This window comes from Leishmania major, chromosome 6 (genome assembly GCF_000002725.2).
Source record: "Leishmania major strain Friedlin complete genome, chromosome 6".
In the NCBI taxonomy this organism is placed as follows: domain Eukaryota; phylum Euglenozoa; class Kinetoplastea; order Trypanosomatida; family Trypanosomatidae; genus Leishmania; species Leishmania major.
Window position 1 is genome coordinate 155787 of NC_007247.2, and position 17778 is coordinate 173564.

General features: G+C 63.5%; 5 protein-coding genes across 5 annotated transcripts; all 5 read left to right on the forward strand.

Moving 5' to 3' along the window:
* Nucleotides 1-696: 696 nt before the first annotated feature.
* On the forward strand, nt 697-2079 carry LMJF_06_0450 (hypothetical protein; the record flags this gene model as incomplete). The annotated part of the gene is made up of 1 exon (XM_001680763.1): nt 697-2079. The coding sequence occupies one exon, from the start codon at nt 697-699 to the stop codon at nt 2077-2079; it is 1383 nt and encodes a 460-aa protein (XP_001680815.1).
* Nucleotides 2080-4537: 2458 nt separating this feature from the next.
* On the forward strand, nt 4538-8368 carry LMJF_06_0460 (ATP-NAD kinase-like protein; the record flags this gene model as incomplete). Its single annotated transcript, XM_001680764.1, has 1 exon — nt 4538-8368. One exon carries the CDS (start codon nt 4538-4540, stop codon nt 8366-8368), a length of 3831 nt encoding a protein of 1276 aa, XP_001680816.1.
* Nucleotides 8369-9643: 1275 nt separating this feature from the next.
* Nucleotides 9644-13126, forward strand: LMJF_06_0470 (conserved hypothetical protein; the record flags this gene model as incomplete). Its single annotated transcript, XM_001680765.1, has 1 exon — nt 9644-13126. The coding sequence occupies one exon, from the start codon at nt 9644-9646 to the stop codon at nt 13124-13126; it is 3483 nt and encodes a 1160-aa protein (XP_001680817.1).
* A 1005-nt stretch (nt 13127-14131) lies between these two features.
* LMJF_06_0480 (conserved hypothetical protein) lies at nt 14132-15109 on the forward strand (the record flags this gene model as incomplete). Its single annotated transcript, XM_001680766.1, has 1 exon — nt 14132-15109. One exon carries the CDS (start codon nt 14132-14134, stop codon nt 15107-15109), a length of 978 nt encoding a protein of 325 aa, XP_001680818.1.
* Nucleotides 15110-16273: 1164 nt separating this feature from the next.
* LMJF_06_0490 (conserved hypothetical protein) lies at nt 16274-17734 on the forward strand (the record flags this gene model as incomplete). Its single annotated transcript, XM_001680767.1, has 1 exon — nt 16274-17734. One exon carries the CDS (start codon nt 16274-16276, stop codon nt 17732-17734), a length of 1461 nt encoding a protein of 486 aa, XP_001680819.1.
* Nucleotides 17735-17778: the final 44 nt, after the last annotated feature.

Sequence of the window (17778 nt, forward strand, 5' to 3'; positions counted from 1 at the left end):
CCCACACACCTTACAGCGTATTCCGCATGTGCATGGGAGGGTATGCGTGACTGTCGCAGACGCCCTGTCTTTCTTCACCACCCTCTCCCTTTCTCTCTGCCCCTCTTCTCGTTCTTCTGCCGACTCGCAACGGTCACGGCACCTTCCCTCCGCATAGAGCTCCTCTGCACGCGTCGTGTCGGGCTCCGCGATGACTAGACCTGCTGCAACGCACTTCTTTCGTGGCAATAAACACAAAAAAACAGAACGTACTCTAGTGCGTGTGCGTACACACAGCGCCGTGCATCGCGTGTGAGAATGCGTACTTGTGTGTGGCCGCTCCCCCGCCTCTGTCACCGTTTGTTTGTGCGTCTGTGCGTCCTGCGGGCAGTGGAGGCAAATACCACAGCGGCAGACGCACATCGTGTCGTTTCGGGGGAGGAGGCCCTGGGTCTCACCCATTTCCGCGAGAACGAAAAGCAGAGCACACACGCGCACGACATGCTCGTGTAAGCTCTCTTGGGCTGCCTTTCTTCGTTCGCATTCTCCCGTCCCTGTCCATCCGCAACGCCAATCACACACACACACACACACACATACACACACACACACACATACACACACACACACACACACACACACACTGAAGAGTACGCTGGCTGCCTATAAAAAAAAACGTATAGGGTGCGGCTCGCGATTAAGCGGCAGCTCTCCGCCATGCCCGCTCATCGCCGCTACTCGAGCGTATCATCCTCGTCGTCTCGTGCCTTCAGCGAGCCGAGTGATGGCGGCACCAGCAGCGTCAATGATAGCAACTCTTACTACTCCGAAGGATCCGGCTCCTACCGCTCCGTGTCGTCCGTGTTGGCCTCTCGGTCCGGGGCGAAGACCACCGCAGCCACGACAGCCAGCTCCACCTCAGCCGTCGACTCGTCGTCCACAAATACATTCTCAGATGTGCTGACAACATCGTCGGCGTACTCGCACTCCTCAGCACCGCCCAGGCGCGCAGTGACCCGCCCCGCTGCCTCCAGATCCGAGGCCGTTGGGCACAAAACTACCAAAGGTGCCAGTGGCGTCGTCGTCGCCGACCACAATAACACGGGGGTAGGGGAGACGCTGGCGCAGCGGACAGCCTCCACTTTCACGGCGCCCACCACCGCCAGCAGTGTCACTGTGGACGGCACCGACGGGCTCGTGCGTGCGCCGCAGTCGCTGATGCTGCAAGCGGCACTCGCACCCGTCTCCAACCGCACCGCGAACGTCGCCAGGGTGAAGCCTTGCAACGTCTCTGAGGAAGAGCTGGTGCACCACCCATGGGCACCGGTGGACTGCGACACGACCGTGGACGCGAGCAAGGAGGGCGGCGATCGCGGTGGGTTGGCGCTCAATGTGTTGGACACGATCCACACGGTCCCGATAGCGGTGCCGCTGCCGCCAGAGGAGGCGCCGCGACGCCGCGAAGAGGGCAGCCCGACCTACCCGAGCCGTCTGGCGTTCCGCGTTGTGCCCAGCTCGTCACCATTGCGCCACAGCGACAGCGCTGTGACGGAGGACAAGGACGGCACGGGAAACGGCGGCGGGGGAGCGGCGTTGGGAGCCGACGGCGCCACCGCCCCACGTGCGCGCAAGACCTCCATCGCCTGCTGCTGCTGCTGCTGCCTCCATGGTTGCGGTGAAAAGGCTCCGTGCAACACGAAACGTTACACGGCGACGCGGCAGAAGCCTCACCATCCCCTGCGCAGCCATCACGTGCCACTGGTGAGCTTCCGCACGACGCGTGAGCATGGGATTCCGATGGAGGGCGTACAAAACGTGTTGCCGAGCGTCGAGGAAGCTGCCCGCTACCAAAACCTCAAAGTCGACATGATGGGCACAGAGGAGTTCCCGAAGCTGATGCGGAAGGCAATACAGCCACGGGATCGACTTGCCGGCGGCTTGCGCCTTGAAAAGTCGTACGCCTTTGGCCACGGAGCTGGCGGAGGGCGGGGCGGGGCCGGGCAGTCTGCCTTTGTGCGCGACGGCGATCCGCAGGGCTTCTGGATCGCGCATCTGCACAGGTGCGCAATCGTGCGCCTCGAGCCTATCGGGGCTGAGTGAGGCTTTCATCAGCACATGACGGGGGGGGCGAGAGCGCGCGTGAGAAGGTGAGGTGGGGAGAGCTGGGCTGGAGGGTGCGTAGTGGTGCGTACGGTTTGTGTGCGTTGGCGGGAGGGGTGCCGCACAGGCATGGACGGAGACGCTCACGGCACCATGCTCTCCCTTGTCTCCTCTCTGGCGCAGCTTCTGCAGCCCCCACAGGCGTGTGTGTGTGTCTCTTCTTCCGCCTCGACCTAGCGTTCTTTTTCCGGGTACGTGAAGCGCACAGCTATACACGTCACGACGTTGCCTGTTCATGCGCTTGCATACAGGCGTGTTTGTGGATGTCTGCTAACTACCCCATCCACCCCACCCCATCCTCTCTCTCCGTGTGTTTTGCACCTGCGTCTATACCACTACACCTCTCTGCTGCGGTTGTCTTGTTCTGCGATCTCTTTCTCTCTCTGTGTGTGTCTCTTTCTGTCTTTCTGATGCCCCCCTTCCCCCATCCTTCTTCTCCAATCCTTGACACTGTCACGACGCCTCAGCGCCCTTGTGGGCCTCTCTCTTCCCCCCCCCCCCCCCCCCACCCACACTCGCTCCGCACGTGCCTCCAGCCCCTCCGCCGCCCGACACGCGTCTCTCTCTCTCCCCGATCTCACGTGTTGGAGTCGTTTTATTCGTCCAAAGCCCCCGTTCCCGTCGCGCTCGTACGCCCTGGTTGCACACCGGCTCTCTCCATTCTGCGTCTCCTCGTGCGTGTGTGATGGAGCAAAGCTGGTACGCAGAGCTTTAGGCGAGAGACTGGTGCGGTTGTGTTCGTGCGCCGGGCGAGGTATACTGTTGGCAGAGCGAGCGAGCCCGAGAAGACACGAAAGAAGTGTGCATCTGTGCATTGTGTGTGTGTAGGTGACGGATGGCAAGCACATACATACGCACCGAGGGGTGGGGTTGGGTGGGGTGGGGAGGGCCATCACTGCCTTGTACACCTGCATCTCTCTTCCGCTAGAACAAAGTAATGGACAAGACGGAGGCTCGCCAGCCGAACACGCTTGCACGCCGCTGCGTGAAACAGACGGCAGCTTCCGCATGGGGGATACCCTTGGCCTTCTTGTTCGTTTCTCTTCCGCGCGCCTCCACCTTTCTCGGCGTGTCGGTCAGCCCGTCTCCGGCGCCTTCGCGCATCGGCAGTTGCCGCAGCTCTTCCACACATACGAAGAAGGTGGAGGGTAAGAGCGGAGGCCACGCAAGGTGGGAGGAAGAGAGGTCAGAGAGCCGGTGACGGCACACTGCCAAGCGCGCGCGCAGGTCTACCAGGAACCTGTGCGACCCGCGTCATCGTCGTCTTCTCCTTGCCACAACCGCAACCGCGACACGTGCAGGCGGGGTGGCGATGGTGGCTGTTCAATGGATGAGACTCGTTGCGCCTCTTGTATTCGAATCCTTTTCTGCTGCACACAGACAGACGGCGACCGACTGGTGCACACCTATCTATCTCTTCCTCCGCTCTCCTCTCTCCGTTCCCTCTCGCCCTTTCACACGCCCCCCATACACACACGCACACAGCTGCCTTGCACATTCCGTGCTTTCCTTCTTCTGTAGCTTTCCTTCCTCCCTCGCCCTGTGTGCGCACGCCTCTTTTGCCTTGTCTCTCCATCTTCTTCGCTGGCACCACCACCATCTGCTGCAGTGTGTGCGTGCGCGTGTGTGGGCACATCTCTTCTTCCCTCCCTTGTGTGTGTGTGTGTGTGTGTGTGTGTGTGTGAGGGTCGAGAACCCCAACTCGGTCGTCTTGCCGTTCACACGCGTAACGCGTGCAACACGCGTGTGAACGGCGTGACGCTTCGCAGCGCTCCCCTTGTCGTTCTTTTTGGCATCATTCGTTGTGCCTACCTACTCGCTCACTGATATCCCCACACCCCCCACACTCCCCACACGTATATGTATACGTATATACATGTCTTGCGCAGCAATCGGAGCAGCTCTCTCCCCCCTCCTCCTCCTCCTCTTCCTTCTCTCTGTGTCGTTGTGTGTGCGTGTGTGGGTATTTCTTAGTCAACTCCTCTTCTCCTCTCCTTCCTGTAGGCTGCTGCTACTTCTTATCATCGCAGCCATAGCAATCATCGCTGCTGTGTGCCATTGTGTTGGTACTACTGTTGCTCTTGTAGGGCGCCACTGTGTGTCTGCTCGTGTATGGGAGAGGGGCAAGAATCCAGAGGAAGATCTGCTGCCGACTTTCAGGATAGCGAAGGGTGTGTCCCACCACGACCAACCTGCCGCTTCTCTCCTCGCCTCTCGCCGTCTCTCTCTCTCTCTCTCTGTGGGTGAGTGTGGGTGTGGGTGCTTGCCCTTTTCCTCGTGTGTTGGTCACGCGGTATTTCGCGCGGAGCACCACTGACACGTTACCGTCACCGCTGTTCCCCTCCCCTTCCCCCCTCCCCTCCCGCATCGAAAGCCGCCGGCTGAGCGAGACGCGCCAATGCGCCGAATGCAGGTGGCGCTGTGCACCAGCGGTGACCCGTATCACGTGCCGTCGCTTGCACGTGTCGCACTTTTCCCGCTGCATCTGGACCCGCCAACGAAGCAACATCGCGAGCTGTTCCGGCTGCTGCTCGGCGCGCCAGATCTCGCCGCTGGGCCGTCGATGCCCTCCTCTACAGCATCAAACCTCGCTTCGCCATCGTCGAGCATTTCTACTGCTGCCAAGTCGGCGGCAGCGGTGGCCGCGTCGTCTTCTCCCTTCCCTCCGCAGTCGCCTTGTGTTTCTCCCGGGTTCTTATCCGCCGCCGCGGCTCCTTCTCATGCGAAGGCGATCCAGTCCGGCGTCACTGCGCGGGGGCTGAACATGTTCGATTGCTCCACTGAGGGGACCATGAGTACGTCATTGCCACCGTCACCGGTGGCACAGACCGAGTCTGGTGGCGAATGGCAGCAGGGCATTCATTTCGCGAGTGCGACAGCACCAACGCCGTCGACCGACACCGCGTCGTCCTCTGGCATCTCCAGCGTCAACGACTTTGACCCCATCTCCTGCGGCACCTCGTCGCCGTACTGGTACATGGAGGCGTTCGCAACGAGCCTGCGCGAGGACAGTCAGCTGGCGCCCTTTGACTACATCATCCTTATCCCCAACACCCGATACCCTGTCAGCCTGCGTCAATCGACGCACCTCGCGGCGCTGGCGGTACTTGCGGCGCGCGGCTTGGCCCGCGTGCACGTCGACTTCACCGCGCTGGAGCACCCAGACGAGTCGATGCCCATCGTATACGAGCTCATCTGCCGCTACCCCAACAGCGTGCTGGTCCACTGGCTGCATGACGCGTACGAGGTGCTCAACTGGAGCCACTTCGCCGACTTCAAGTCGACGGTGCCGATGCTGCTTCTGCAGACGCAGAGCTACCCACCGAAGGCGCTGGAGCGACAGCGGCCGGTGGGCAGCGTGTCGCGGCTCACGTCACGACAGTATCACTCGCCGATGGGCCAGTACATGCGCAGTCCGGAGGAGGCGGACTACTACCGGCGTGCACAGCGCTTTATGAAAGCTGCATCCAAGTACCGCCGACGCAACGCGACGCCCATGCCGACGGCGACAGCAGACGGCGTCGATGCGGAGAGGCGCTACGAGAGTGCCTCGGTGGTGGATCTGGAGTCGGACTACTTCGACAACGTTCCCAACGTGCCGTCGCCGCGACGTAAGCTCGACGAAGACGTGCCAGAGAGCGGCACCGAGGCGACCTCTTCGTCGCTACAGCCGGAGTACGCGAAGGTGCAGGCCCGCTCGCCGCTGCTGCGCGGCGTCGACACCACGACGCGGACAGCCTCCACGGCCTCCAGCTCGGTCTCTATCTCCACCGCTGGAGGCCGCGCGACAGGCCTGAAAGCGGGACTCCCGTGGCGGGAGTCCTCGTCGGTGCACGGGGAGCCGGGGGTGAGCTACGTGAACTGCGCCAAGGGTCGCTGGTGGAACACGCCTGGCGGCCGCGGCGATGACGAGGTCGAGGTGAGCCGCTCGTACTGGAGCTCCACTAGCAGCAGCTGGCTCGGCGGCGGCACTGCATCATCTGCGGCTCCGCCCGAGTGGATGGAGGAGGAAGGGGTGACGACGGCGGACCACGCGCGGGAGAGGCACCAGCGCCGCCGCGTCAGAGACGCTTCTACCGCCGCTGCCGAGGTCCACGAAGCCGGTGACGTCTTCGAGACGGGCGACCGTTCCGGTGAGAATGATCAGCAGTCGCAGAAAATGGACACGGTGGTGTCTGACGACGGCTTTGCGCTCATGGAGGACACTCCGGCGGACGAGGGAGTCGGGGTCGGGGTCCCTCGAGCAGGCTCGAAAACGAACACAGAGAGGAGGCAGCTCTCTGTGACCAAGTCAGCGGCTGATACGGCGTCTACAGCCACGAGAGCAGGCACTGCGCCCGCCGTACCCACCTCGCCGGAGGGTCGCGAGGCCGCCGACGAAGACACGCGCAAGCGCTTTCTAACGCGCGAGATCGAGGAGGTGCGTGCGGAGCTGAAGCGCATGCTGAGGCCGGCCAGCGCCGCCGCCGCCACCGCGGTTTCCATGATCACCACGGGTGGCGTCACCACGGGTGCTGCCGCGGCTGCTGCAGGCGGGAACTCCCCTGACGGGGTCGCAGTGGCGAAGTCGAGCCCAGCATCGGGCGGCCGGGTATCGAAGACGCGCGCCAGCATCACGGCTCGTCTTGCCGCCCACTGCGCTGCCGGTCCTTTCGGCGCCGAGGATGCTCGCCACGAAGAACACTACCCGGCGCGACGCCGCAACCGCACCGTGCGCCAGCTGATCGACGAGCTCTACCCGCCGCGCGCGTATGCCTCCGTGAGCGCTGGGACTAGCGCGAACGCCGCGTCCGCGGCCACAGAAGCCGGCGTGGTGGGCGCCACATTCGCCACGGACTCATCGCACTTCTTTTCGTCGCCGCATCCGATGCTGAAGCCCAGGGCAGAGCCGCAGTCCTGTGCGGCTGCGATGCCGTCCGACCAACACGACGGCAGCAGCCACAGCTACGAGAGCGGCGACCGCAATAGCAGCAGCTGCAACGCGTTCATGGACCTCAGCGCGTGGTTGGACGCGCCAATGGTGGAGGTCCACCCCATCACGCGGAGCACCGGCGCGGATGTGCGACAGGCGCTTTGGGAGCAGGAGATCCACCCCTCTTTCATCTTAACTGATTGCGTGCAGCGGTACGTTGAGGGGCATGGCCTCTACCGCGACCCCCGTAAGGCAACAGCCGCCTCTCTCTACGGCAGCGTCGGCGTCAGCGGCGACTACGGCAACGGCGCCCGCAGCGGCAGCGGTGGCGGTGGCGGCGCCTCCGGACTGGGCGGCAGCGCCGGGGCGGCGGGACAGATGGGTGGCCCCGATGCCGGGTTCCGCGACTCGGCGGCGGCCGGCGTGTGTGGTGCTACCAGTGGCGTCGGCGGTGGCATGGGCAGCAGCGCCGGTGGCAGTATTGGCATCCGCCGTGTCGTTGCCCCACGCGACACGGCCACTCTCTCCTTTCCTGGGCTCATCCCTCGTCTGGAACTCCACTACGATCGCAACAACCTCCTTGCACGGGAGCAGTACGAGAAGCTGCGCATCTTCCAGTGTCAGGACGGCGAGGAGCCGGACCTGATTGTGCCTATCGGCGGCGATGGGTACATGATGCACTGCGTCCGCAAGAACTGGCGACGCTTCATCCCCTTCTACGGTGTCAACGCCGGCCACGTCGGCTACTTGCTGAACGACCGCTCGACCTTGGAGGAGCTTTTTTCCTCGCCGCTGAAGCTGCACTTCACGACAATGCTATACTGCCAGGCGGAGAAGGAGGGCGACACGGGCGAGCGGATGTTGCTGTCGGAGCTGGCGTTCAACGATGCCTGGGTGGAGCGGTCGAGCGGGCAGACGGCGCTGATCCGCATCCTCGTCAACGGGCAGGAGCGCATTCGGCGGCTGCGTGGTGATGGCGTGCTTGTCTCCACGGCCGCCGGGAGCACGGCCTACAGCCAGGCCCTGGGCGCGTCCCCTGTGCCGGTGGGCGCACCGCTCATCCAAATCGTCGGAAGCAACGTTGTGTCGCCCGCGCAGTGGCGACCGGCGCATCTCGATCAGGAGGACCAGGTGGAGTTCGAGGTCATCGACAGCACAAAGAGGCCGTGCCGCTGCTACGTCGACTCCGTCGATGCTGGTAACGTAACGCGCTTGCTCGTCCGGTCCAGCCGAGTCGCCGGCGTGACCCTCGCCTTCTCGAAGAGCTGCGATCTGCAGCACAAGTTGTACCAGATGCAGTTCCCCAAGACGCTGTGAAGGTAGCCAGGTAGTCGGGGCCTGAGGGGGAGGGAGGGGATGGGTCGTGGCCGATTCTGCTCATGCATGTCTGTCTCTGCTTCTGCCGTGTGTATGCGTGCGCGTGTGCTGAAAAGGAGTCCGCCACTACCACGGCCGCGGCGGAAGCAGGCGCAGCTTACGATCTGCGTGCACCCCGTGCCCACATCGGCCGACACACGCGCCACGGCGGTTTTCCTCGCCGGCCTCGCCGTCTTCCTCAAACAATCGTATGGCTTCTTCTTTCCGTTGCTTGGGTCATCGTGTGTGTGTGCGTGCGTGTGTGTGTGTGTGTGTGATGCTCACGGCGCATCTCTGTCGCTGCCGTCTCTCTCTCTCTCTCTTTGTGGTGCGCATTATCCATCTTCAAACCACGATGTGGCGGATGCCGCAACCCTCTCGCACTCCCTGGCGCAGCCGTGCAGTGAAGGAAGGGGTCAATGAGGTGATGGTGCAAGAGGTGAGGAGGTTGTGCGCATACAAGCATACACACAGTGGCGTGTGCGTGCGTACTCCCTCCGTCTCTCCTCCACCGCCACCTCTCTGTCGAGCGTGCAACTGCGCACAGGAACGCAAGGCCCACTGCTTGCTGCTCCCGCCAAGCGCACCGACAGCATCTCCACTTATTCTCCTCCTCACCTTCCCTCCCCCGCCTTTCGTCGCGCACCGCTGCTCTGTCTGTCGCTCTTGCGCGAGCGGGTGTGTGCCTGTGTTCCTGAAGTGCGGTCGTAGCCAATCGACGGCCACTGCTCACACGCAAGCGCATCCATACAGAGGGGGAGACTTGGGCATGGATTTGGTTGGTCTGATACTTCGAGTATTTCTCTACCTGTTAGCATAGATAGAAGGTGGGGGCGGCGGGGACATCGACCAACTCCGCCCCCGCCCCTCTTCGGCGCTCTGCTCGATGATTTTCCCCCTTTTTCATCGGTGTTAGCACTATTTTCGCTTTGGGTGTGCTTGTGTGTGTGCGCGCGCGCCTGTGCTTGTGCAGACCCTCGCATCGCGCGCTGAGCTTCTCGGGTGCCATCACATCAAAGCAGGCGCGTCGCACATCAAGGCCTCTCTTGCGGGAGGACGTACGCACGGTTTCTCGTTTCCTCTGTCCGTGCCGGCCTCCTTGGAGCTGCTGCGTTCGCATCGCGTGAGGGCATCGGCGCGGCGTGTGTGTCTGTCCTGGGCCTTGTTCCTTCGCCGACCCTTTGCCGGCGAGAGAGTAAGGGTGCACGCCTCTCCCCCTCCCCAAGCACGGATAATATGCACACGCCAGAGCCGCGGCCCCGCAGCGGCTGTGGCGGGGCCGCGAGTACCACTCCCCAGGTCGACTCGAGCAACGCCACGCCGACGCCGCGGGCTGGTTTTCTGCGCCGCGGCGGTGGCGACGGTGGCGGCCACACGCTACACGACGCCATCGCCGCCGGGCCGTCTGTCCTGTTCGACGAGGAGACAGGCACGGCCGTTGCCGTCAATGGCTCTCCTCAGCCCACTCAGCTGACGCAGCAGCAGCAGCAGCAGCAGCTGTATCCTGGTCAGACCCGACTGCCGCGCCAGCGCCCGCGCTTTCACACCGTGCAGGACCTTGATGTCGCCCTGAATCAGGCCATTGAGGGCAAGATCACCAGCCGCAATGCGTGGGCCAGCAAGGAGGCGAGCGACCTACTGGAGGGCATCACGCACACCATCGAGACGACGCTGGACAACGCGTCGACGGACGACTACGCTGGCTTCGCTAAGGCGGCGACGGTTGTGGAGGGCTGCTCGAAGGTGTGGACGAGCCGCGTGGACAGCACGTATCAGCGGAGCAACCAGATGGTGCAGCGCCTGCTACGCAACGATGACACGCCAGGCAAACCGCCGACCGGCGACAGAGACGACGGGGAAGGTGGAGACGGCGAGGAGGGGGAGGAGCAGCAGCGCGCGAAGAGCCGCTCGCGTAGCGTGGCGGCCGCCACTGCGGCTGCCGCTGCCACACGTACTCTGGCAATGGAGGCTGCGGAGATCAACCTCGACAGCAAGAGCCGCACGGCGCTCACGCAGACCCACGTCAACGCGCAGTTCCGCGCGATCACCTCGAAGTTCGATCAAGGCAACGCGCAGGGTCTTCTCATGAACAATGCGCCGATGGGCCGGGCCGGCAACATCATCTTAGACGTTGACTACTCCGTCATGCCTGTTTCGGATGCCGTCGACGGTTGCAGCCGGCAGGGTAGCCGCTGCATCTCCGGCACCAGCGCGCCATCGCCGTCGGGGGGCAGTGGTGCGGAAGGCCAGGAAGCTCAGGCGGGGACGGTCACGCCCTCGCGCGTGTCGCAGCACGCCTCCGTTGAGCTCGACACAGCCGTCTACGAGACCGTCGCTGATTTGCCCCCGTACCACGGCGTGACGACAGCTGTGCCGCTTACTGGCCAGCTGAGGAGCACCCGCGGCTCCGAGTCCTTCCCACAGGCGCGTGACAGCGCCGGCGGAGTCAGTTCTGCCGGCGACGCGCGTGGCAGTCAAGCAAGCGCCATCGACCCGCTGCTGCTCCTCCCACACGCCTCGCCGCCGAGGCAGGACTTGAGTAACCTTGCCCGCGTGTCGCTCAAGTCCGACGCACGTGAGGGCTACAACGGCAGCGGCGCCACCGCTGAGGCAAACAGAGAGAGCCGAAGTCGCATCACGTCTCACAGTGACAGGACGGCGACCGCCGCTGGTTTCGATGATGCAGCAATGAGTGCCTACGACAGCCAGCAGGAGCAGGAGGCTGAGGGCGGGTTTGCCACCCGCGGCAACGGCAACGACGACGGTGTCGATGGCGATAACGCCGACTTCGATAATTGGGGCGGCGTCGGCGACGACGACGACACCGACAGCAGGTACTACAACAACAAGGCAGACACCAGTGCCCGCACGGACAGTGAAGGTGCCGACCGCGGCGCCGAGGCCCGCCGTCTTGTGTCAGGCGCTGCGGAGATGGAGCTGCTGGACACTCTCTTCCACGGCCACACCCAGCTGGCTCTTGAGGCAGAGGACCCGACGTCTTGGTGCCCGCTGAGTGAGGTCTCTGCGAACCCGCTGGCAGGCGTGCAAGGGCTTTCGGCACTGTCTCGGCTGCACCGCGAGCATCGCTTCGCACAGTCGCCAAAAGGCGCTGGCGGCGACGACGCCGCCCGAAACAGGGACGGGGGCGACCGAGGAAGCAACCGCAGCAGCCCAGTCGGAGCTCAGCTGCAGCCGCCGACAAGGCGCGTGCGCAAGGAACGCACCGTGGTGTTTCAGTTGCCACAGTCGCCGAGCTGTGGCCGGGGGGCTGGCGCCAGCAGCGTCGCCTCTGCGACAGCCACGTTCGCGACGGAGTCGAAGCTGCTCCTCGATGACAGTGCGCTGCGTCAGGCGACCACCGCCGCGCGCAATATCACCCCGCTCGGCAAGCAGCTCCTCTTCGCGAGGAATGCCGCGCAGGAGGTGCTGCTCTACACGCAGGGCGCTGTGCAGCGCAGCAAGGCGGAGCAGGCGGGGCTGCTGCTGCCTGAAGCGCCGATCCGAGGGAAGACGATCCCGTCGTACATGCCGTTCCCGGTGCACACGCAGGACTACTTCCAGCCCTTCAGCACCTCGCTGACGCACTGGAACCTTCTGCGCAAATCCGCGACCGGTCACCTCGTCGACAGCACCGCCGGCGCGCGCAACAACGAAGGGCCGTCGTCGTCATCCGTGATGGCGGGGGGCGGCAGCAGCAGCGGCATCGCTGGGGACCGCAGCAGCCACCTTGCTCTGGCAACACGCACCGGCGACTACTTCAGCGCCGACGCTCTGGACGAGGATAGCTACGGCGGTGTCGGTGCCCGGTACGGCGACGACAACATGCCAGTCGAGTTCTTCCCTGGCGGGGCGGAGGTAGAGGCTCAGGATGGCGGTGAGGCCGGCGGCGACTATGCTGACTACGCTGAGCTCTACGGCCCCGACGACAACGACAGCGACGAGGAGGAGGAGAGCCGCTACGTGCAGGGCGGCTTCCGCAGTTCTGCAGATGCGCGCCTCATCGCGGAGATGGAGCTGGCTGCGGCTGCTGCGACATCCGCGACGGCCTCTGGCGACTCCTCGACGCGTGGCAGCGGCACCAGCACTCATGCCCTTCTTGCCGACCCTCTGGAGCTGCTGAAGGTGCTGAGCCCACCCGAGGCAACCCTACCGAACCAGGTGGACGTGGTGAAGCTCCGGCAGCTCATGTGGGAGGCGCTGCAGGGGCGTCTGGCGGCGAACCAGCAGGAGAATGCCGTAGACCTCGCGACGCTGCGCACCGGTGCCGCAGCGGCGGTATCGCAGATGGCGGAGGAAGACGAGAATGGCGTCGCCACCTTGCGGGAAAAACGCAAGGTGGCGATGGTGAAGGCGCACGCACAGACGGCGCTCAACGCGCTTCGAAAGCGTGTCCGCACGACGGACGTCGGCGAAGATGCGCAGTCTGCTAACCGCACCGAGGACACCGTGGCAGACCCGTTCCTCGCTGCAGAGTCAGCCGCCACTAGCGTCGCTGCTGCTGCTGTGACGCCGGCGGGGGTGCCACCGACGCGGTTCAGCGACGTTGTCCGCTCCGTCCTGCCACATATCTCAGGTGTGTCGTCTACCAACACGCTTTCGCCTGCCTTTTTCTTCTTTTCCATCCTCTTCCTCGCGAATGAGCACAACGTGGTGCTGCAGAGCGTTGAGGAATTGAATGATTTGGTGGCCTGCGGCATCGCCGGCCGCGTCGGTGAGTGATAGCGTGCCTGTGCGCCTCCTGCCCTCCTCCTCTCATCACGCAGCCTCTCTCTCTCTCTCTCTCTGTGTACGTGGGTGCGTGTGTATGCCGCAGGGCACTGTGGGGACTGCGTGGATTGGATCACGGGTGAAGAGAGAGAGGGTGAGGCGAGGCGAGGAGGAGGAGAAGGGGGAGCCTCAGGCGCTGTAGACATGCGCATGCACATGCACCCAACAGACGCGTGCCTTAGAAGTCTTCAAGCACACACCACTTTCTGTGTGCGATGCTTTCGCTTACTTCTTCTCAGAGCTCATAGAACAAGGACAAGACGTGTCGCTAAGCGAACAGCCGTGCAAGCAGAGATGCGGGAGGAGGAGGAAGAGTGGGGCTTGTTGCGAAGTGTCGGTGGCATGCAGACCTGCGAAACTACACACACGCACACCCACACGTACACACACACACACACACGGTGCAGTGACACTTCCTCCCTCTCGAGTCTGTGCTGCTGCGTTCCGTTGCGGAGCGGAGGCAGTGCAAAGCAAGACAAGACGGACCCGCGCGGTGTAGCGGGATGTGTTGGGTCGCTCACTGCGTATGCGGGTGCGTGCGTGCGTGTGTTGCTGTGATTGCAGTGCCAGACGTGAGGGGGGGGAGCGACAGCGTGGCGCCTCTTATCATTTTTGTCCTGCCCTCCCACGCTGCGGCGGTGCTACTGCTGAAAGGCTTCTGCGCCACCCACGCGCCTCTGTCCACCTCATCTCTCTGCTTTGACTCCTTGATGGCTGCCACGACGCCCGTATAGCGTTAGTTTCGCCACTTGATGGGCCCGAGACACCCACCCACACAGGCCCCGCCAACCAGCAAACTGGGGAGACAGGTGGAGACCAGAGGAGGGGTACGACCCCCGAGGGCAACAGTAACAGCACCCGCCTCTCTCTCTCTCTCTCTGAGCGTGTGCGTACGCGGCCGCTTACGCACACGCACACGGACATATACGTATCACTCGTCACGCCGTATCTGAAGTCATGCCGCACATCCCACGCAACCATTATCTCGTCGTCCACGACGCCATTCGCAAGCTTCTCGGCCCCGATGCGCAGCTGGCGGCGTTCGTGAAGGCACAGCATGCTTTCCAGTGCGACATGCTTGTGAACGACGCTCGCACGGATCCAGAGGAGCTCACGCGCGCAGGGGCGCGGCACAGCGGTGGAGGCATCGGTGACGATGCAGCCGCCAAGGCTGGCGTCGGCGAGCTGGCGCGTGGACTGCAGGCGGTGCTAGGCATTTGCGACGTGGTGCCCCACACCCGCCGTGTCGACGTCATCTTCCGTGATCGCAGCTTGATCCAGCTCGCCCTCGGCGCCGCGAAGAGGGACCTTCCCTATGCACTGGAGACCGGCGCGGACGTCAACCAAGAGCCGGACTGGCGCCTACGCAATCGACTTCGTATCTCCCTCGGGTACGACGAGGAGCTCTTCCTCGCGCAATGCACCCGCAGCATGAACGTGGCAGCGCGCATCTTGGAGAAGTGTGCCTTCGACTATGCTCGCTACTCGGCCTTGATGAGTACTAACGCGGCGATGGCGGCGATGTACGAGGCGAGCGGCCAGCGGTGGCAGGCGGTGCTGCCTCCGGTGACCTACTGGCAGGCGCACTGCTACTCACTGATGAAGGCGTACCCGTGTCGCCACTATCAGCAGATCGTCGCAACTGTCGAGCACAACTTCGCTGCGTACTATGGCGAGTTCCCAATGACGAACCCGTACTGCGACGGCGAGGACCTCAACACGATTCAGGTGGTGAGGTGGTTGTGTGAGGCATTCAACGCGGGAGCGGCGGTGTCGCACGTCACATCGGCTGCATCATCACCGGTTACCGTCAACGAGTGGCAGACCGTGGATTGTTCCATGCCTGCAGCGATGGAAGACGGTGATGCGGAGAAGGGTGCTGCAGTCATGGACAATATGGCTGATGGCAGGTCGAGCCAGGAGGGGCGACACTGATGCACTCGATGGGGGATGTGTCGGATATCACGGGACAAAGGCAGCGTCCTACTCGTTCCTGTGTATGTGTGCGCCTCTTTCCATCGCTGTGCGGGACACACAATACAGTACAGTGGACAGGAAGGCGGCGGTGCTTCTTCTACACACACACACACACACACAACTTCGAGCTACCACCCCCTTCATTGTGTGCTTCGCAGATGAGCAGCCTCTTGTGCCTCCACCTCTCCCGCCCCGAACGCCCGTTGCACTGGAAGGGTCAGGAGGGGACGCGGAGGCGAGACGGGGACCACCTCAAAAGTGAACAGGAACACCAAAAAGAGTCATGGGGCACGTTGGAAGGCACCAGCGGCAGCACCGCACCGCACAACGGCGGTGACGGCCACAACGGGAGCAAGAGAGAGAGGGAGGGAGGGAGAGAGGAGGCGAAGATCAAAACAGCAAGCCGGTGACAGGGCGGCGCACCGCACATGAGCACCTTCTCCGACACCCTCCCCCTCCCTCTCCCTCTCCTCTCGACGCCGTTCACCGTTGCTCATTGCATACATGCGTAGGCTGTCCTGCTCGCCTCTCTTCTCTCCGAGCACACGGCTTTCAATGGGCCCTCTCTCCCTTCCATGGTGTTCTCCTTTTCGGTCTTAGGCGGCGTGCGGTGTCTCTCCGTTGTCGACGCCCCACCTGTAGTAAATCTTCACCTACGCCTGCTGCACCATCGCTCCACTGGCGAGCGACACACAGGCAACGACACCCTCACGCGCGAACACACGCACACACGCACATAAACAGTAAGCATATCGTCTAGCAAGGGGGGGGGGCGACATGGCAGCGGACAAGGACACGCCCGACTCGCTAGGGCATTCGCAGACAATGGCAGCAGAGGGCACCAAAGGAGTTGCGACGGAGCAGCAGCCACAGGCCTCTCCATCCAGTTCTTCCGCCGCCGCTGCCGCAACGTCCATGTCTGTCGCAGAGACGACTGCGACCGACGCGACGACAGCGGCGGCCTCGCGCAAGGCACCGGCTCCGCACGACAAGGCGGTCGCGGTGAATGAAGGTAGCACTGCGAGAGTTGCTGCCGCATCTTCCTCCTCTTCCACTGCGTCGTCGTCGGCGAGCGTCGATGAGCAGCGTCGCCGCCGCCTGGCCCTGTACGGCAGCCGTGCTATGGCTGCAGGTGGCAAGAAAGGCCCTGCCCTGGCGGCGGACCCGCATCACCCGTCCACCCCGCATGGAAGCGCGCACGGCCGCCACGCCCTCACTGCCTTCGGCGCTCGCCGCGGCGGCGAGCTCGCCTTCTACATCCAGCAAGGCGGCGATCTCACCTCTCAAGGTCGCTATCTAGTCATCGGCGACGGCTTGATGGCGCCGTTCATGGCGCTCTGCCTGCGTGTGCATGGGCTCGAGTGCGATCTCGCACACCACCCGTCGCAGAACGACCTCGACCGCGGCACAGTTGTGCTGACGCCGTCCGTCACGCAGCTTATGGGCGATGTGCTCAACGTCTCCGTGCCGTCTGGCAGCGTCGTTGGGCGGGTGCTCACGTTCGATCACGTCGGCAACGACATGTGCGACGTCGACCTCAACGAGTTTCGCGAGAAGGGCGAGAGCCCGACGTTCTTCTGCTGTGACCGGCTGAAGGTGGAATCAGCGTTGATGTCGCTGTGCCGAATCGGCGCGCACAGCTGCATGGTGCTGCCGAAGCCTCAGATTGACAAAGGTGGCCTCGAGCCCCTCGAGAGCGGTGGGGTGCGGGTGCGCTTTACCAGCGGTCTGCAGCAGGATTACCTCGGCGTCATCTGCACGGCACGCAACCAGGAGCTGGTACCGGAGCTGACGATCACAAACGAAGAGCTGCAAGCGCGCGCGGAGAACGCGGAGAAGTACCGCGATACTTTCAGCAAGTCCGTGCGGTGGATGGAGTTGTGTGTGCCGCCGCTGCCGGAGCTTGGTAAGTTCGAGAAGCGCTTCACCCCCGGTTCGCAGGAGATTGTCGAGATCCTAACGCCGCGCGACGCCAAGATGACGGTGCGGCCGACGATGATGGCCACAAAGCTGTTCTACAATGTCACGCTCACCATCCCAGACGGCACGGCGGACCCGCGGCTGAAGAGCACCAGCACGAAGCTGTTCTGGGACGATGTTGTCATGCACTGGACGTCGGGTGTGCCGGGGTACATCTCGCACACGATGTTTCGGCCGATGTTCACACACCTGCAGCAGAACTTCACGAAGTCCAGCGCGCTTGTTTACCGTACGCCGCTCTTCTTGATGCCGCACTGGTCGGAGGGTGGCGGTCGCGTGATCAAGGTCGCCCATGCCGCGCACGGCTCGTGCTTCGACGCGGTGGACGTGTCCGACGCGCAGGGCTTCACCGACTGCTTCACCCTGGCGCGCACGATTGCCGGCGGCGAGGACGTGGCGGCGTTTCTCAAGGAGCGGCGGCTGCAGGTAATGGAGGAGATGGACCACCACTCCCGCCTCACCTATTACGGTCTCAAGGAGCGGGGGCAGATGGCGTACATGATGTCCCGCTTCAACATGAAGATTATGCGCAAGTACAAGAAGAGCTGGCGGTCCATCCTGCAGAACTATGTTACGCTGATGCCCAAGAGCATCCCGCGATGAACACGCGTGTGCGGTATGGCGCGTCAGGCGCACTGTTGCCGTCG